This window comes from Lissotriton vulgaris, chromosome 12, assembly GCF_964263255.1.
Source record: "Lissotriton vulgaris chromosome 12, aLisVul1.2, whole genome shotgun sequence".
Lineage (NCBI taxonomy): Eukaryota > Metazoa > Chordata > Amphibia > Caudata > Salamandridae > Lissotriton > Lissotriton vulgaris.
Window position 1 is genome coordinate 715,017,422 of NC_141700.1, and position 21,046 is coordinate 715,038,467.

The 21,046-nt window shown below is 48.1% G+C and overlaps 1 protein-coding gene across 1 annotated transcript in view; it reads right to left on the reverse strand.

Annotated features, from left to right (window-relative positions):
* LOC147678096 (hydroperoxide isomerase ALOXE3-like) overlaps nucleotides 1-21,046 on the reverse strand; it is a 436,539-nt gene that overhangs the window by 259,498 nt on the left and 155,995 nt on the right. Inside the window, exon 6 of the mRNA XM_086945960.1 lies at nucleotides 12,257-12,429. Coding sequence (XP_086802086.1) covers nucleotides 12,257-12,429 — 173 coding nt within the window. The remainder of the gene's footprint in view (nucleotides 1-12,256; nucleotides 12,430-21,046) is intronic.

The following is a 21,046-nucleotide window of genomic DNA, read 5'->3' on the forward strand; positions in this document are numbered from 1 at the left end:
TCCCACAACACACCTGACAGCCAAATTCCACTTGGACACACCAACATAGCTGAGCACAAAACCTGCCCCTTCACTGACCACAATACTTTGCAACACTCCAGAAGAAAAGGCCATACACCACATCTGACAGGACAGGCAAAAAAGCACAGCACACACACACAAACAACACCACCATCACTACCACCATCACACCAGCACCAACATTCCCCCAGCACACAACACACCTCACACACCAACACCACACCCGCCACCCACACACCTGCACCCACAAACACTCCAACCACAACACACCTTGACCTCACAGAAGATGCCAAAATTCTCAGAGGGTAAGTTGACAGTCATGGTCAATGAGATTGTCAGAGTAGAGCCACAACTGTTTGGTAGCCTGGTCCAACAGACACCATTAGCCACAAGGACACAAATGTGGGAAAGGATAGTACAAAGGGTCAATGCAGTAGGGACCACCCCAAGATCCAAGAAGGAGATCATGAAGCGGTGGCATGATCTCAAGAGGGTTGTCAAGGAGAAGAGGAGCAAGAACTGGGAGCTGGCGAACGTGACTGGCAGTGGCCCTCTCATACCACAGAAAACATTCACACCATGGGAGGAGAAGGTGTTTGCCATCCTGCATCCTGAGAGTCTCACAGGAGTAGCCGGGGGAAACGGAGGCTGGTAAGTACAAACAAATGCCAAACATCACACTGATAAGTACTTCCTTTCACAACCCAAACACCATTGCACTGTTCCCCCTCACCTAACAGGCAGCCAGCCATCTTCCCTGGGAGGCCTGTTTGGGGGTGGAAGTCCTGCATCACTACTCCCAGCATGCTCCCTGGCCCACAGCCCAGCAGCATGGAGCACTCACCCACCCAGGAGCATGTGTCAGCCATTGCACTGTTCCTCCTCAACTAACAGGTAGGTAGCCATCTTGTATTCGAGGAGGACTGTTTGTGGGTGGGAGGCCTGCATCACTACTCCCAGCATGTCCCCTGGCCCACAGCTCAACAGAATGGAGCACTCCCTTCCACCCAGGAGCATGTGTCAGCCATTGCACTGTTCCCCCTCACCCAACAGGTAGGTAGCCATCTTGCATTCGAGGACTGTTTGTGGAAGGGAGGCCTGTAGCACTACTCCCAGCATGACCCCGGCCCACAGCCCAGCAGCACGGAGCACTCCCTCCCACCCAGGAGCATGTGTCAGCTATTGCACTGTTCCCTCTTACCTAAAAGGTAGGTAGCATCTTGTATTTGAGGACTGTGGGTGGGAGGCCCTACTCCCAGCATGCCCCCTGGCCCACAGCCCAGCAGCATGAAGCACTCCCTCCCACGCAGGAGCATGTGTCAGCCATTGAACTGTTCCCCCTCACCTAACAGGTAGGTAGCCATCTTGTATTCGAGGACTGTTTGTGGGTGTGAGGCCTTCATCACTACTCCCAGCATGCCCCCTGGCCCACAGCCCAGCAGCACGGAGCACTCCCTCCCACCCAGGAGCATGTGTGAGCCATTGCACTGTTCCCTCTTACCTAAAAGGTAGGTAGCCATCTTGTATTTGAGGACTGTTTGTGGGTGGGAGGCCCTACTCCCAGCATGCCCCCTGGCCCACAGCCCAGCAGCATGAAGCACTCCCTCCCACCAAGGAGCATGTGTCAGCCATTGCACTGTTCCCCCTCACCTAACAGGTAGGTAGCCATCTTGCTTGTGATGTTTGTACAACTTTCTTGGGAGGCCTGTTCGGGGAGAGATGCCTGCATCACTATTCCCAGCATGCTCCCTGGCCTACAGCCCAGGAGCATTAAGCACTCACCCACCCAGGAGCATGTGTCAGCCATTGCACTGTTCCTCCTCACCTAGCAGGTAGGTAGCCATATTGTAATCCAGGACTGTTTGTGGGTGGGAGGCCTGCATCACTACTCCCAGCATGCCCCCTGGACGACAGCCCAGCAGCATGGAGCACTCCCTCCCACTAGGAGCATGTGTCAGCCATTGCACTGTTCCCCCTCACCTAACAGGTAGGTAGCCATCATTTATTTGAGGACTGTTTGTGGGTGGGAGGCCTGTAGCACTACTCCCAGCATGCCCCCTGGCTCACAGCCCAGCAGCATGGAGCACTCCCTCCCACTAGGAGCATGTGTGAGCCATTGCACTGTTCCACCTCACCTAACAGGTAGGTAGCCATCTTTTATTTGAGGACTGATTGTGGGTGGGAGGCCTGTAGCACTACTCCCAGCATGCCCCCTGGCTCACAGCCCAGCAGCATGGAGCACTCCCTCCCACCCAGGAGCATGTGTCAGCCATTGCACTGTTACACCTCACCTAACAGGCAGGTAGCCATCTTGTATTCGAGGACTGTTTGTGGGTGGGAGGCCTGTAGCACTACTCCCAGCATGCCCCTGGCCCACAGCCCAGCAGCATGGAGTACTCCCTCCCACCCAGGAGCATGTCCCAGCCATTTCACTGTCCTCCCTCAACTAACAGGTAGGTAGGCATCTTCACTCTTCTTGATGTGTGTGTGTGAGACCTGCATCCCTACACACAGCAACATTTGCATGCAATGCATTGACACCTGACATGTATGAGTAAATGATGTTCCTCTGCACCCTGAAATTACACAGTGTGACAATCAATAACACTAGTGGCGATTTCACAAATGTGTAGTGTACAGACAGTTGATGACACAATACGTGCACACTGCCCAACACTGACCATTACCCATCGAATCCACAGGTGATGAAGAACTCACCGCCTGGCTAGGGCGGTGTGACCCCCAGCACCACCCCCTTCACAAGTGCGGTAGCCATTGGCATGGAGATATGTCTAGCTGGCTGTGGGCATGATCTGCCACACAAATGGCGTCCGCTACACCCTGGCCATGGCGGTGCATCACCGCCATGGAGCATTGCCTACAGCCAATGGCAGCGATGATCGCGGTGGCATGATGCATATTTGAAAAACGCGGAAGGTGTGCACCGCCACCGCGGAAGCGGTCTTTGGAAGCTTTTCAAAGATGCACCATCGCGGTAGCGCACCCCGGGCACCCGCAGTGCCTCACCGCCATGGAGCATTGCCTACAGCCAATGGCAGCAATGATCGCGGTGGCATGATGCATATTTGAAAAACGCGGAAGGTGTGCACCGCCACCGCAGAAGCGGTCATTGGATGCTTTTCAAAGATGCACCATCGCGGTAGCGCACCCCGGGCACCCGCAGTGCCTCACCGCCATGGAGCATTGCCTACAGCCAATGGCAGCGATGATTGCGGTGGCATGATGCATATTTGAAAAACACGGAAGGTGTGCACCACCACCATGGAGGCGGTCATTGGATGCTTTTGAAAAAGGCAAACCTGGACAACAAATTGTTGCAGCTTTTCAGCTTACAAACCAGCCCAAGGGTCTATAAATCTGTGGTAGTGAGCCTCACATTTCCACTGCTCACAGAGCCTTCTGCCTGGAACCCTCTCCTGCAGCTGCCCGAAGAGCCTGCTGCCAGGGTCCCTCTCCTGCTGCTGCCTGAAGAGCCTGCTGCCTGGGACCCGCTCCTGCTGCTGCCTGAAGAGCCTGCTGCCTGGGACCCTCTCCTGCTGCTGCCTGAAGAGCCTGCTGCCTGGGACCCTCTGCTGCTGCTGCCTGGGACCACTCACCACTCACTTCTAAAACAGATGTTCCATGTCCACAGGGATGGCAAGGACAGAGAAGATCCGTGCCAGTCCATTCACAAGTGAGGAGCTGGAGGTCCTTGTGGACGAGGTGCTGGCACAGTACCCAAGGCTGTTTGGTAGTACCAATGTAGTGGTAAGTCACCATGAAGGTAGCTGTAGGGCAGGGGGGTGTCAGATGTGTAGTTGCGCTGCTGCAGTATATGCCTGGGGGTGTGGGGTTGTGTCACACACTGAAAGAAAAGCAGTCTCCAGGGCGAGGGAGTGTGTGCGTCCCAAAGTCAATATTTTCCATGCATGTACGTGTACGTGTGAGTGGGTTGTGTTACATTGTCAGCCATGCATAGCCCCCGGACGTTAGCCATGTAGGTGCCAGGACAGTAATTGTTTGTGTGAATATTTGAGTGTGCCCATGTTGTCTAACTCAGTGTGAGCCAGAGAGTAGGTCAGTACCTGCCCAAGCAAACGTGGAAAATTCACAAGACTTACATGCTCCTTGCTACAGTTCCTTCACAGTAAATTGTATATATGGCCCATCTGTGTCCTGTATGATTGCACACTTGAACACTTCTGGCGATGCATATTGTGTTGGTGCATCCTGCATTTGTGAGATTGTCATGGACCCTCAACTCCTCAATGTGTGCATGCAATCACATGTGTTTTGGCCATGCAGAGTGCCCTTGTGAGGGGTGCCCCAGTTTTGGAGGGAGGTTATAATTGGTCCTGAGTCTGTGTCTTGCTACTGTTCTGTTGGATGTTGGGACCTGACAATGTGTTACTGGTCATTTAACCTTCTTTTCTCTCATACCTGCAGCTCAAGGTACACCAGTGTAAGGCCGTGTGGAGGGCCATTACAGCAAAGGTGGGAGCCCTGGGGGTATCGAACAGACGACGCACCCACTGTCACAAGAGGTGCGACGACATCAGCCGGCTGGCTAAGCAAGTGGCGGAGATGACCTTGGAGATGCTACCACGCATAGTGATTTTGGCACGATGCAGCATGACTCCACTGATGGGCCGCATCCTGGCAGTGACTCATCCAGACCTGGATTCATGTCTGAAGGAGCTTTGCCAGCAAGGCAGGGGTGGTGAGTATCTGGGGAGGGTGCCTTCTGCTGGGAGTGGATGCATGTGTACAGGGCCTGTGGCAGCTGTGGCCCATGTGATGTGCGCGTGTTGCTGTGCTGTGTAATGTGAGTGGCTGCTGTGACGTGTGCTTGTATGAGGCATTGGCCCACCCTGGCCTTGATGAGCTGATCCTCCCTGCTGTACTTTTGCTTTGCCAGATGCGTTAGGCTCCACATGGTCATTTATCAATGGGATAGTGTGGGCTATCTATTATGGGGTGAACAGCAGTGTCCACTTTTTGAGTGTGACATTATTGCCTACTTTGCATGCACCATCATAGTTGAGGCCCACACATCTGAACACAATGTGCCCCCGGTTACACCATGGTGCTTGCCATAACCTACTTTACATTGAGGACTGTAATTTCATGTAAGGTGGGTTGTGTTGTCCCTTCCTGTTCCCTGAATGTCTGTCAGTGGTGATAAATGTTGTACCCACATCAAGTCCCTAGGTGAGTGCAGGGCAAGTTGTGTGTGTGGTGTACTCCATCTATGGGCATGGTGTAGTGCTGTGTGGCATCAACATGGCTCAATCATGGCATATATTCTGCATTACAGGCACTGTTGTGGTCTATGTTGTGTGTTGCTGCACAGGGATTGCAGGGTGTGGTGTTTAGCATGTAGATTTTGGCCTCTCCTGTACTGCATTGATTTGTATTCATGTGAGCAGACAATGACACTTACACAACCCTGTATCTCTCTCTCTCATGCAGATTCGCAAGAGGCCACAGAGGAACATGAGCCAGAGACCAGGGGTGGCGACAGTAGCATGACAGCTGCAGTGGATGCCAGTGACACAGAGCCCACCAGCGCATCTGAGGGGGCCCGAAGTATGCGGGAGGAATCCGTGGTTGAAACACAGAGTACAACATCATCTGATGCCAGCGGGGATGCATCCATGTTGACAGGAACAGGGGATAGGGAGTCTGCATCATCGTCTATCACCCAGCGCCAAGTGCCCAGCCTCCCATCCACTTCCTCTGGTGCTGCCCGTATCCATGTCACTAAGAGGGGATGAGTTACATTCACACCTGGCACCGCTGCCCCTGCACCTGTCCCCCCTGCTGCCCTCAGTGCAGAGTCTGTAGAGCTCCTGCGCAAGCTTTGTGTAGGCCAGACCGCCCTGCTCAATGCCTTCAGTGACCATGACAAAAAATTAGGCCAGGTGGTTGCATACATGGAGGGCATACACTCTGACGTGGGTGGGCTACACTGTACAGTCCAGGCGTTGTCATCCACAGTGACGTCTGCCCTTCAACAGGAACATGCACCCATTCCAGCTCAGGTGCCTTTGACCACCCCCCATTCAGTGGCCACATCAGATGACAGTGACCACATTGCGCCGGCGTCACCAAAAGGATACAGCACTAGGAGCACACAACAGACACAACCCAAGCAATCCCGCCCACAGACACCATCCCCAGTGAAGAGCAGGGCCACCCCAGAATGCACAGACAAGAGCCAGTCAGGGAAGAGCAAGGCCAGAAGAGCAATGAGGCAGACATCAGGCTCACATGTCGCAGAGGCATCACCAGAAAAAAGACTCCCCTGTCACTGAAAAATCACACAGACCTACCCATGCAGTGTCTGTGCCCACTGAGGAGGTGTGGCATGTCAGGGGTACACCTAGGAAGAGCACAGGGACACATCCACCCACCACATCAACCTCAATTCAAAGACCATTGAGGCAGGTGGAGGAGGGCACTGTTGAGACCCCCTGAGAAAAAGGCAATGGAGGGCACTGTTGAGACCACACCTGAGAAAAAGGCAAAGGAGGGCACTGTTGAGACCACCCCTGAGAAAAAGGGAAAGGAGTGCACTGTTGAGACCACCCCTGGCAAAAAGGGAAAGGAGGGCACTGTACACACCACCCCTGGCAAAAAGGGAAAGGAGGGCACTGTACAGACCACCCCTGGCAAAAAGGGAAAGGAGGGCACTGTACAGACCACTACAAAAATAGGAGTCTAGAGGGAAAGACAAACAGAACTAGGACGCCCTCCACTCTGTAAGCTAATCAACAACACCAGTCCTAGTTCTTTTGGCAATATTCACTTATTGGACTGTAAACATCAATGGTCGAAATTCGTTACCCAAGGGATCTCTTTAGTCTCAAGATAATCCAAAAATGTTTCAATCTACTGCCTCTTTAAAACAACAACCTCTCTGATCTATACAAACAGGACAGCACAAACAAAAAATGTGTGAAAAGCGAGATGGCACCTCACGGGCGCACCACCAATGGGACCCCTGGTTGGTACTCACCAGGATGGCCCTGTTCTCATCATTGGTGCCATCAAGCTAAAACAAAAGCGTGTCTCGAACCCCAAAAATAAAAAGACAGTGGATGGTGCAGTGGACACAACTTATATGTGACACAACTAACAACATGTAACATTTAACATATAAGTCACTGCGCAACTAGGACAATAAACTTTACTTTCGTTCCTTTCTTTGTTGCAAACAGTAAACACACATATACTAAAAAAGGAGAGAGTGAATACTACCTATCGATTCACTCTCTACTTACAGCCGACATGTTTCATTGCCTTGGTTTCTATCAGGCAATTTCTTCAGGGCAATTCACTTTAAATGCCACTGCAAGAGACACTGAATCTTGGGTGCCTGCACGCAGTTTTGCCTCTCATACCAGTCATGAAGTCATGTAAATTCGGAATCCAGCCCCCTTAGGTGAGCATGGTCCTAACTCTCCGTTAGAGAAAATTACGGTGTCAGAGTAGCGGTCGGCGTCCTCTCAACCCTCGAACCCCTGGCAAAAAGGGGAAGGTGGGCACTGTAGGGGGTACACCTGCCAAAGAGGGGAAGGTGGTCCAGAGGCGTAGCCAGCCCAAGCTTTCTGCAGGATCAAGCACATCACCAGAGGTAGTGTCAGTGTCTGCACCTTATGTGGGACAGTTGGTGTGTGTGCCTGTTGTGCCATCACCACTTCCCATCAACCCCAAGACAGGGAAGCCATTTCATATTCCCAAAAAGTGGAAGGGCACACCTCCAACCTCTCCCACACACACTGTGTCAGAGGTCTGCATGACTCCACCTTCATGTGCCACTATGCCACCTGGTCCACACAGCCCTCCAGCTTGCAAAGCCACTGTTAGCTCAACATTACCTGGGGCTCTGTCACCCCAGTCAAGTGGGCCTGCTGTCCCTGACACACAGCCAGGTCCAAGTCCGCCTGACAGCCAGGAGTGAGTAGACAACCCCCTCATATGCCTGTGCCTCATTCAGGTGTGCTAGTTCTGACCATTTTTTACAACCTGTGTCTGTAGCCTGCCCTGTTGATCTGCTGTGCTGTACTCTCCCCTGTGCAACCTCTCATGTACTTGAAGTTGCTCTGCTGGGCTCTCACCTGTGCTATGGACACTGGCCCTGTTGCTCTGCTGTGCTGTACTCTCCCCTGTGCAGCCTCTCATGTACTTGCTGTCTCACCTGTGCTATTGACACTGGCCCTGTTGCTCTGCTGTGCTGTACTCTCCCCTGTGCAGCCTCTCATGTACTTGCTGTCTCACCTGTGCTATGAACACTGGCCCCGTTGCTCTGCTGTGTTGTACTCTCCCCGTGCAGCCTCTCATGTATTTGATGTCTCACCTGTGCTATGGACACTGGCCCTGTTGCTCTGCTGTGCTGTGCTCTCCCCTGTGCAGCCTCTCATGTACTTGCTGTCACACCTGTGCTATGGATACTGGCCCTGTTGCTCTGCTGTGCTGTACTCTCCGCTGTGCAGCCTCTCATGTACTTGCTGTCTCACCTGTGCTATGGACACTGGCCCTGTTGCTCTGCTGTTTTGGGCTCTCACCTGTGCTATGGACACTGGCCCCGTTGCTCTGCTGTGCTGTACTCTCCCCTGTGCAGCCTCTCATGTACTTGCTGTCTCACCTGTGCTATGGACACTGGCCCAGTTGCTCTGCTGTGTTGGGCTCTCACCTGTGCTATGGACACTGGCCCTGTTTCTCTGCTGTGCTGTACTCTCCCCCGTGCAGCCTCTCATGTACTTGCTGTCTCACCTGTGCTATGGACACTGGCCCTGTTGCTCTGCTGTGTTGGGCTCTCACCTGTGCTATGGACACTGGCCCTGTTGCTCTGCTGTGATGTACTCTCCCCTGTGCAGCCTCTCATGTACTTGCTGTCTCACCTGTGGTATGGACACTGGCCTTCCCGTTTGTATTCAACCTGTGCATAGTATCTTGCATATGATTATCATGTTGTGCCTTGCTGTTGACTACTATTGTTCTACTGCTACATCTGTGCAATATGTGAATAAATAGTTACTCCTGTTGTGTGTTTTGTCAGTGCCCTTGCTGATTAAAGTTCTTTTGGTGTTTGCATTTGATTGGCTGTGCCCCATGCTCTATGTATCACTTCAACATTGCCAAGCTCTTTGGAGGCATCCGATTTTTTAACAGGGGTGACAGGGTATTCTGTCCATTCTGTACCTGATGATAGTGTAATCTGTGATGGCTATTTTACCTGCCATGCAGTTTTGTTCTTGGTGATTTGCTATTGTTGGCTACACTGTTCACATGGAAGGCTGGGGGACCTTGCCACACAGGGTGTGATGCGTGCAAAGGTTTGGAAGCAGGCATGGGTATTTAATGATGTATGTATGTGGATTCCTTTATGTGTGCCCAGCTGTGTATGTGTATGGTCACCTTGTGTTGGCCCTTAGTCCTGGTACCATGGCCTACATGAGATGCGTGGTCTTAGGTGTGGCAGAGGTGTGCAGTGTGAAAGGTGTAAGTTTGTAGTGGATGTGTGTGTGCCCCTGGATTGCGAGAGTCACACATGTATCAACCAGGAGTTGTGTGCCTGTTGTTTGTTTTGTATTTCCATGTGTATGAGATTGTATGCACTTGTGTGAGCTGTTTGTTGTGCACTGTGCTGTGTGTTGGTGTATCCATGCTGTTGTGTGTGACTCCTCCTTGTTGTGTTGTCCAGTTAGAAGTGTGCAAAGTGTGTGAGTTTCACATCAGTGTTGTGTTTGTTTGATCCTCAATGTGTCTCTGGTGTGTTTATGTAGACTGTGTGGCCCTGCTGCTCCACATTGGCATTGTGTTTGTATTTGTCATGCATTGCAGGCACATGGTGGCTTTCCTCCTCCTGTATGGCATGGTATGTGTGGTGTAAAGCCATCCCCTATGTGTGCCACTTGTGCCTGGCCATTGTGGGTCTTCCCTGCTACTGACATGCAGAGTATTTTACTTTGATTTCAGGTGTCCCCTTGGTTTCCATGTGTGTGTGCCTCTGCTTCACTTCATTTGTGTGCTTGTGCTTTGTGGTGCAGTTCTTGGGCCATGACTGTTGTTCCACTATGGGCATTGCCACAATGGTGTATGTGTGCTGTCCCTGTGTTATTAGTCATTCTGTAGTGGTCATGTGCACTTCAGCTGTGTGCGCTGCCCAGTGCTCTGGTGGAGATGTGCTCTTGTATCCCAGAGTGGTGCATGTGTAGTTGTTGTGTTGGATGTGTGTGTGTTGGCTGTGGTATTGCTTCACTTCCTGGGTGTGCTGTTGTATTTGTGCTGTGCTGGTTTGTGGTGTGTGTGATGAGGTTGTGTCAATCACGTCTGTGTGAAGCTGTTGTGCTTGTTAAGCACACCCTGCTTGTTGTGCATGCAGTGCTGTGTGTATGTGGCCTTGGCATTGCCTGATGTGCATGCCTTAATGTCCTGTGGTGTTTGTTGATTAGTGTTTAGTGTGCATCTGTGTTTGGTTTGATATGGCAGTGTGGCTTGTCCTGCTGCACTTCTTGTGTGATATGTGTTATGGTGTGTGTGTTTTGTGATGATGTTCTGGACACCGGTTGTCTCAGTGCTCCCATTTCCTTTCCCTAGTTTGGCTGACAGGTTATGTCTGTTTCTGTTGGGCTTCAGTATGTGTTCCTGTAGTGTTTGTGTGTTGTTCTTGTGCAGACATCTGTTGATGCATCCCTGTGTGTGTGTTGTGTTTGTGGCTACACCCTGGGTGTGTGTTTGTTTGTGTGTGTATGTGCTGGCAAGGACTGTGAGCCTTCAGTGCTTGTGGCACTGGTGTTGTGTGTTCCTTGTCAGTCACTCCTGCAGTGGCTGTCTCCCTGGTTGTGTGTTGTGTGGTGCAGGGTGTGTATTGTGTTTGGTTGCTGCAGTGCTTGTTGCTTGTTGGTGTACAGGGGGGGAAACAGGATGGGCACCTGGCCCGTGACTTGATGGGGTGTGTTTGTATGTGGTTGGGGGTGGTGTGCTCTTTGTGCCCTGCCCTTGCCTTCTGCATTGTGCGCATGTGTTGACCGCAACGGTGACGGGCCCGGGACGATGCTGCTGGTTGGCGGTTGATATGTGTCCCGGATGCTGAGGGAAGCCTTATTGTAAGGTGGGTAATGTCTGGGTGCCCTTGTGGATGTGTTGTGACCCCCAACAGGGTGTCTGTGTGGTGATTGTACCCTGTTCTGGCCTTTGTGTTGTGTGTTGTATTTGTGTAGTTTCGTACCTGCGGCGGCGTCCGCGGTGGTCCATCTGACGTTAGTGTTGTAGGAGGTACATCACCGGATGCATATGGAGGGCTGGATCCATGGCGTTCATGTCCGGGTCTCGGCTATCTTGCTCCGCTGTCGAGTTTCCGCCTGTTCAGGTTGGGCGGTGTCTCCGCTGCGGTGCGTCTGCTTGTTTGGGCCATCCTAATTTGTGTAGCATGCAGACGTCATTCCGCATGGCGGTGTGTCTTGATTGGCTCACATTGCCGTGGTAGCCGGCGCACTTTGATGGCGGTGCGCGGCGCTCCGCGGCGGACGGGAAATGACCTATGTTTTGGTATCCTAATATGGCGGACGTGAGTTCCGCTGCTCGCGGGCGGATTAAGCTGTTTTTCTGCCCCGCCACCACCGCGGTGCTGTCACCGCCCGCTATCCCAATGGGCACCATTGTATTTATTTGCTTAAAAGTGGCTGCAACCTGGGACACGTTTAATGTCCTATATGTTTATTTTTGAATGCCTGGCAAGTGACTTTACTGCATTGTTTTTGTTGAATGAGTTTGCTGAGACAGAAGGCAATAGCATACGGTCTCCCTTTTATCTCATCTGGCCTGTGATTAGGAAACGTTCTCAAGACAGATGCCTTTGAGCCTGAATGAGCAAGCTAAAGCTCGGTAGGCCTATTTTCCTGAGGGAGAGTCAAATCTGAGGTTCATTCACAATGTTTAAGCTGTGAGAGAAACATGTCACTGCTGATCTGCAGGCAGTTGAAACAGAAACAGGCTATGGACACAAGGTTTAACCTGGTTTACAAATAGCTATGAAAATAAAATCCATGTCTAATAATTATTTTCACTAATAAGTTATACACACGGATATGGTCATCTTTTAGCTGTTTGGGTACTCTGGTGTGTGTTCCAATCCTTGTGCCTCGGTTGAACTGGGTTTTGGTGCCCTATAAATGCTGAATCATTGACCTGCTTGCAGCCCTTTGGAACCAAGATCAAAGGAACTTACCTGCAGCTCGGTTGTAAGGTTTGTCTCCGTTCCTAAGATATCTGCCACCATGCTGTTCGTCACTGGGAAGTTTTCAGGTATTTTGTTGCATCTCTTGATCATCATGGAGTGCGTACAATTCACAAATAGATACCCAAAGAATGCATCTTCTGTCCAGTGTTGAAACAAATACTCTATGCAACAGAAAACACATTAATGCGTATAAAATTAAGATGAATAGAAAATAAATATATTTCCTTTTTCTGAGTAGTGCTTTCATTAATAAGACAGGCTATACTCACTTGCATCCTTTCAGAATCTAAACACCTAGGTTTGTGGTTTGTCCAATTAGAGCTCATTACCTTCCAGTGAGTGCTTTCAGCATTTAATCATGTGATGTAATTGTAACCAGGTGTCTTTTACAATGAAAAATGGACATTAACATATGTAGAATATGTTTGTTGTAATGACACAGAGTAATTAAGAGAGCTGGGTTAGTTAATTCTTAACACAGGAAGCTAGTGCTACCTTCCTACCACAAAATTCAGTTAACAGCACATGCTCGGGAGAGGGAAAGCACGTCATTGGAAGCACGTGCAAAACAAAAAAGGAAGGAAGAGCAAGGAATGGGGTAAGGGATATTATGATACAACACACAACGGTATTTACCATTGATACAGAATACTGTAAATTTATCAGACAGTTATGCAATGAGGAACCGAAATGTTTCTCTAATAAAGCACATGGATTACTCATAAGAATTTAGAGAATTTACTCAAGTGTAGTATCCTGCCCATGTTAATGTTATACATGAATTGGTAAGGCACGCACCGTAATTTAAATATATCAACTTTGATTAAATGAGAAGTTGTTGCGTGCAGGCTAGGGTTTCGCTGTCTGAACAATACAGCGTTGAGATAAATACCAAAATAGCAAGTTCCCGATGGGAATTGTCCCCCAGCGCACCGCGTTAGGTGATACCCGCAGGTATAATAAAGTTCAAGCAGACAAGAATTTATTTCCAAATTGTTCTGTTATTGTGGTTTTCAAAGAGTACATGGTAACTCCAATACCATTCCACTTTAAATGTAACATTTCTTAGGCATCAGATAATACATCCACATTTTTTTCTCTTCAATCCCATCAGTCCCTATGCATTTCGGGCTAGTGCAGCCCTTCGTCGGGGGAGGAGTCTGTAAATCAAGAAATACAAAGCGAACTAAATACCGAGAAGACTTCTCTAATGACTAACATATTTTTAACCACATGGCTGCTGGCCGTTTCCCCCCCCTGTGCTGGAAAATGCCATTTTAGTGGCACCATGACGAGCTCAGCTCGTCATCAGCACACAACACCCGTGGGTGATGACGAGCTGAGCTCGTCATCAGCATCGAACATAATGACTCCCATATGCTGTGTAAAGATCCAAGTTGCTTACACATGCACTGTGTATCACAAATAACCATGGAAAATCGTATCAGTGTTAAAGTAAACCGTAACCCAGAGAAAACTGGAGAGAATACATGAGCTAAAAAAGCTGAAACAAAATAAAACGTGACAGAAATGAGTCGTAATCTTAGCCAGTGTCTAACCAAGGTTGTGAGGTAACGTGAATAACGAGGTATAAGGTCTGGGCGTGCTCGTGATCATGCGACAGTAAAAACATTGATCTTAACCGGTATCAAACCAAAGTAGCGTGAATCATCAAGTCTGCGGTTTATGTGTACTCGTGATCATGCAAAAGGCTGTTAAGATAAAGCTACCGCTCGAAGTCGGTACTAACTTGGGGTTAAAGTGCGGTCCGATCGAGAGTTTCAGTCAGCTGGGAGCTAAAATGCTTGTTGCAGGACTGGGTGGGATGAATTGATCACACTACGACAACGGCAATGAGCAAATTCTATCTGCAGCCTCTTGCATGTGACCAGGCATAGCATAACAAAACGTTTGCAACACTGGTGCAAAGCAGCAGCATTTTAAAGGTGTTTTTTTGTACTAGACATGAAGAATCCCAGCAGGTAACAACAACGGCAATGAGCCAATTCTATCTGCAGCCTCTTGTATGTGACTAGACAAAGCAGAACAAAACGTTTGCTACACTGGAGTCAAGCTATCCAGGCTGAAGAAGGCTGATAGCCAGAAACCGGTCCTTGGATGCTTGATTGCGGTCTAGGAAAGACATGGCTTGGTAGTTCGGGCTGGACTGTTCCCATGAGGCACAGGGTCAAGGCTGATTTGCATATAGCCATTGTCTGACCTAGGGTGGTGTGTAGTGCAAAAAAACGATGGATTTAGGGCCAGATCTTTGTACAGGGGTGAATGTAAGACATTGTTCTGCATTCTGACCATCAACTGTGTTTTTTGTAATTTTCACCCCGAGTGGGCTGGGTATGCTCAGACGTGAGTCCCAGGCACTCCACATCACTGCAGTCAAGCTATCCAGGCTGATAGCCAGAAACCGGTCCTTGGATGCTTGATTCTGGTCTAGGAAAGGCATGGCTTGGTAGTTCGGGCTGGACTGTTCCCATGAGGCACAGGGTAAAGGCTGATTTGTATATAGCCATTGTCTGACCTAGGGTGGTGTGGAGTGCAAAAAAAACGATGGATTTAGGCCCAGATCTTTGTACTGGGGTGAATGTAAGACATTGTTCTGCATTCTGTCCATCAACTGTGTTTTTTGTAATTTTCACCCCGAGTGGGCAGGGTATGCTCAGACGTGAGTCCCAGGCACTCAACATCACTGGAGTCAAGCTCTCCAGGCTGAAGAAGGCTGATAGCCAGAAACCGGTCCTTGGATGCTTGATTCCGGTCTAGGAAAGACATGGCTTGGTAGTTCGGGCTGGACTATTCCCATGAGGCACAGGGTCAAGGCTGATTTGCATATAGCCATTGTCTGACCTAGGGTGGTGTGAAGTGCAATAAAACGATGGATTTTGGCCCAGATCTTTGTACTGGGGTGAATGTAACATATTGTTCTGCATTCTGTCCATCAACTGTGTTTTTTGTAACACTGGTGTAAAGCAGCAGCATTTTAAAGGTGGTTTTCTAGTCCTAGACATTTAGAATCCCAGCTGTGAGAGAAACATGTCTCCCATATGCTCCCATATGCTGTGTAAAGATCCAAGTTGCTTACACATGCACTGTGTATCACAAATAACCGTGGAAAATCGAATCAGTGTTAAAGTAAACCGTAACCCAGAGAAAACTGGAGAGAATACATGAGCTAAAAAAGCTGAAACAAAATAAAACGTGACAGAAATGAGTCGTAATCTTAGCCAGTGTCTAACCAAGGTTGTGAGGTAACGTGAATAACGAGGTATAAGGTCTGGGCGTGCTCGTGATCATGCGACAGTAAAAACATTGATCTTAACCGGTATCAAACCAAAGTAGCGTGAATCATAAAGTCTGTGGTTTATGTGTACTCGTGATCATGCAAAAGGCTGTTAAGATAAAGGCACCGCTCGAAGTCGGTACTTACTTGGGGTTAAAGTGCGGTCCGATCGAGAGTTTCTGTCAGCTGGGAGCTAAAATGCTTGTTGCAGGACTGGGTGGGCTGGATTGGTCACACTACGACAACGGCAATGAGCCAATTCTATCTGCAGCCTCTTGCATGTGACCAGGCATAGCATAACAAAACGTTTGCAACACTGGTGCAAAGCAGCAGCATTTTAAAGGTGTTTTTTTGTACTAGACATGAAGAATCCCAGGAGGTAACAACAACCGCAATGAGCCAATTCTATCTGCAGCCTCTTGCATGTGACTAGACAAAGCAGAACAAAACGTTTGCTACACTGGAGTCAAGCTATCCAGGCTGAAGAAGGCTGATAGCCAGAAACCGGTCCTTGGATGCTTGATTGCGGTCTAGGAAAGACATGGCTTGGTAGTTCGGGCTGGACTGTTCCCATGAGGCACAGGGTCAAGGCTGATTTGCATATAGCCATTCTCTGACCTAGGGTGGTGTGGAGTGCAAAAAAACGATGGATTTAGGGCCAGATCTTTGCACAGGGGTGAATGTAAGACATTGTTCTGCATTCTGTCCATCAACTGTGTTTTTTGTAATTTTCACCCTGAGTGGGCTGGGTATGCTCAGACGTGAGTCCCAGGCACTCCACATCACTGGAGTCAAGCTATCCAGGCTGATGAAGGCTGATAGCCAGAAACCGGACCTTGGATGCTTGATTCTGGTCTAGCAAAGGCATGGCTTGGTAGTTCGGGCTGGACTGTTCCCATGAGGCACAGGGTAAAGCCTGATTTGCATATAGCCATTGTCTGACCTAGGGTGGTGTGGAGTGCAAAAAAACGATGGATTTAGGCCCAGATCTTTGTACTGGGGTGAATGTAAGACATTGTTCTGCATTCTGTCCATCAACTGTGTTTTTTGTAATTTTCACCCCTAGTGGGCAGGGTATGCTCAGACGTGAGTCCCAGGCACTCAACATCACTGGAGTCAAGCTCTCCAGGCTGAAGAAGGCTGATAGCCAGAAACCGGTCCTTGGATGCTTGATTCCGGTCTAGGAAAGACATGGCTTGGTAGTTCGGGCTGGACTATTCCCATGAGGCACAGGGTCAAGGCTGATTTGCATATAGCCATTGTCTGACCTAGGGTGGTGTGAAGTGCAATAAAACGATGGATTTTGGCCCAGATCTTTGTACTGGGGTGAATGTAACATATTGTTCTGCATTCTGTCCATCAACTGTGTTTTTTGTAACACTGGTGTAAAGCAGCAGCATTTTAAAGGTGGTTTTCTAGTCCTAGACATTTAGAATCCCAGCTGTGAGAGAAACATGTCTCCCATATGCTCCCATATGCTGTGTAAAGATCCAAGTTGCTTACACATGCACTGTGTATCACAAATAACCGTGGAAAATCGAATCAGTGTTAAAGTAAACCGTAACCCAGAGAAAACTGGAGAGAATACATGAGCTAAAAAAGCTGAAACAAAATAAAACGTGACAGAAATGAGTCGTAATCTTAGCCAGTGTCTAACCAAGGTTGTGAGGTAACGTGAATAACGAGGTATAAGGTCTGGGCGTGCTCGTGATCATGCGACAGTAAAAACATTGATCTTAACCGGTATCAAACCAAAGTAGCGTGAATCATAAAGTCTGTGGTTTATGTGTACTCGTGATCATGCAAAAGGCTGTTAAGATAAAGGCACCGCTCGAAGTCGGTACTAACTTGGGGTTAAAGTGCGGTCCGATCGAGAGTTTCTGTCAGCTGGGAGCTAAAATGCTTGTTGCAGGACTGGGTGGGCTGGATTGGTCACACTACGACAACGGCAATGAGCCAATTCTATCTGCAGCCTCTTGCATGTGACCAGGCATAGCATAACAAAACGTTTGCAACACTGGTGCAAAGCAGCAGCATTTTAAAGGTGTTTTGTTGTACTAGACATGAAGAATCCCAGGAGGTAACAACAACCGCAATGAGCCAATTCTATCTGCAGCCTCTTGCATGTGACTAGACAAAGCAGAACAAAACGTTTGCTACACTGGAGTCAAGCTATCCAGGCTGAAGAAGGCTGATAGCCAGAAACCGGTCCTTGGATGCTTGATTGCGGTCTAGGAAAGACATGGCTTGGTAGTTCGGGCTGGACTGTTCCCATGAGGCACAGGGTCAAGGCTGATTTGCATATAGCCATTCTCTGACCTAGGGTGGTGTGGAGTGCAAAAAAACGATGGATTTAGGGCCAGATCTTTGCACAGGGGTGAATGTAAGACATTGTTCTGCATTCTGTCCATCAACTGTGTTTTTTGTAATTTTCACCCTGAGTGGGCTGGGTATGCTCAGACGTGAGTCCCAGGCACTCCACATCACTGGAGTCAAGCTATCCAGGCTGATGAAGGCTGATAGCCAGAAACCGGACCTTGGATGCTTGATTCTGGTCTAGCAAAGGCATGGCTTGGTAGTTCGGGCTGGACTGTTCCCATGAGGCACAGGGTAAAGCCTGATTTGCATATAGCCATTGTCTGACCTAGGGTGGTGTGGAGTGCAAAAAAACGATGGATTTAGGCCCAGATCTTTGTACTGGGGTGAATGTAAGACATTGTTCTGCATTCTGTCCATCAACTGTGTTTTTTGTAATTTTCACCCCTAGTGGGCAGGGTATGCTCAGACGTGAGTCCCAGGCACTCAACATCACTGGAGTCAAGCTATCCAGGCTGAAGAAGGCTGATAGCCAGAAACCGGTCCTTGGATGCTTGATTCCGGTCTAGGAAAGACATGGCTTGGTAGTTCGGGCTGGACTATTCCCATGAGGCACAGGGTCAAGGCTGATTTGCATATAGCCATTGTCTGACCCAGGGTGGTGTGAAGTGCAAAAAAACGATGGATTTAGGCCCAGATCTTTGTACTGGGGTGAATGTAACATATTGTTCTGCATTCTGTCCATCAACTGTGTTTTTTGTAACACTGGTGTAAAGCAGCAGCATTTTAAAGGTGGTTTTTAGTCCTAGACATGAAGAATCCCAGCTGGTTAAAAAGTGTTAATGCACACATATACATGCATATAAAAAACGTTCTTATGCCGGAGCGAGCAGCAGGAATGCAGAAAGCACGCTTCTTTTCTGTGCAGGTTAGAATGAAAGAACTTTGGAGGACAAGGAACAGGTTGACGGAAAACCAGGCTGCTGGGCCCAGCAGCAGTGGTTGTGCTCCTTGCAAAATTCACAGAAACAGCTTCTTTACCGACTCCACCTGCCAGTGACATGGTTATGTAAGAAAGGTCCTCAAACATATAACAAGTCCTCCCTTTTATGATGAATTAAGGACCCTAACCCCTTGCCTGCTGATGACGAGCCCATCTCGTCATGAGGCACAGTGGAGCTGTGCTCATGACGAGCTGGGCTCGTTATAACGGCCGCGTTACTCCCCTGCGCGGTGAATTCCACACCTGTGCGGACGTTCTACATGAGTGGGCGGAGTCATGATGAGCCCAGCTCGGCATAAGCACAGCTGCACTGTGCCTCTTGACGAGCTGAGCTCGTCATGAGTACCACGGCGCCGCCCGCGGCCCCCCTCCCCCCGCACAGGAGGGGAATTACCCCCACGGTTAATAACAAAGAAAGCTAGACAAAAGACCAGGTCAGCCAGTGGACAAAGGCACAAAACAGACGAAGATTAATGGCAGGGGGTCCTTTCTTCTGATAAGCTGTTCGGGGCTGACAGGTCCAGCCATACTTGAATAATTGTGCTGTAATATGTACTTTTCTGCCTATGTACTCCAATGTTTATTTTGAAACTTCTACCATCCCACATCTCTAAAGAGGGTGGTGCTCATTTCTTCTGTCCCTGGGTGAATTTCAGGGTACCCTGTGGCCCTATTTTGCAGCCGCTTTTAGTTCTGCATCTAGCTTTTCAGATCTTCTGCAAGAAACAGCTTAGGTCTACCACCCCTCTTTAATAAAAAAATCTTATCAAAGTGAAAACAACAGCGTATGTTCTCATTCCCTGGAGACTCTGGCAATGCTGAATCTGAAACGTAATTTATGCTCTTGACCATTCAAATTGAAACTTAGATGAATGGTTTTCATGAGCAAACTTTATCGTGTTTGGGTCATTCTTAATTTGAATCTTCTTGTCAAAAGTCTTATCAATATAGTTTCTACAGAAACGGTTGTTGGTTGTTAGCATGAATTTGTCATTTTCTTTTTATTTCAGGTCCTCATAAGGATTTGCCTCATGGTCACTAAATATCCAAGTCCCTGTTAGTTCACATAACAGATCGATTGGAGGACCAATGTCAGAATAATGTTTTGTTATGGACCCACAGAGAAAATAGATCGAGGTATGATGAAAATGATGTAAGTATAAAAGAGAGACAGTAAGTTTTTTGCCCATCTTTCCAGTGCAACAGTTTTCTGGTGCCTTGTCTGATGGTTAGTTTGACTAATTAAACTAGGATATGAAGAGATGTGTTTAAGAATGATTGGGGTTTTAATAGTAGTGTAAGACATTAGAAGGGTTTTGACAGGTGATGAGGTTTTGACATATAGACGTCAAAAATATCGACATCAAAAATATCGGAGGCGGAATATTGATGTAAAGAATATCAAAGTCCTATCTACATTATTGTGGGTACAAAAATATCTTAAAAAAAATATATCGTCAAAAATATTGTTGTTAAAAATATAGGATATTTTAAAAAGTTTAAAAATAATGTAACATTAAATAAATAATACATATGATTAAAATAAACATAGTAATATAATATATATACTTACTTAATAATACTTATAATTAATTATTCAAATAACTAAATTGTTAAAAAACATTTTATAAATTATAAATACATACATACACATACAACAATAATATAAATAAAAACATGAAAACTATATATAACAAATTATTTTTAAAAAGGTAAAGAAAGTATACACTACATTAAATTAAAACAGTAAATATTGGATAGCGTAGGGGTACCAATTACTATTCCAACACCAGACAGTGCAACAGTAGGGAAATTGTTGGATATCTTAGGGGTAAAAAATATTATTCGAACTCCTGATAGTGCAACAGTAGGGAAATTGTTGCATAGGGTAGGGGTTAAAATTACAATTCTACCTCCAGAGGGTGTAACAGTAGGGAAAGTGTTGGATAGCGTAGGGGTTAAAATTACTATTCCAACTCCAGAGGGTGCAACAGTAGGGACAGTGTTGGATCGTGTAGGGGAAAAAATTACTATTCCAACTCCAGAAGGTGCAACAGTAGGGAAAGTGTTGGATGGCGTAGGGGTTAAAATTACTATTCCAACTCCAGAGGGTGCAACAGTAGTGAAAGTGTTGGATAGCGTAGGGGTTAAAATATCTTACTAA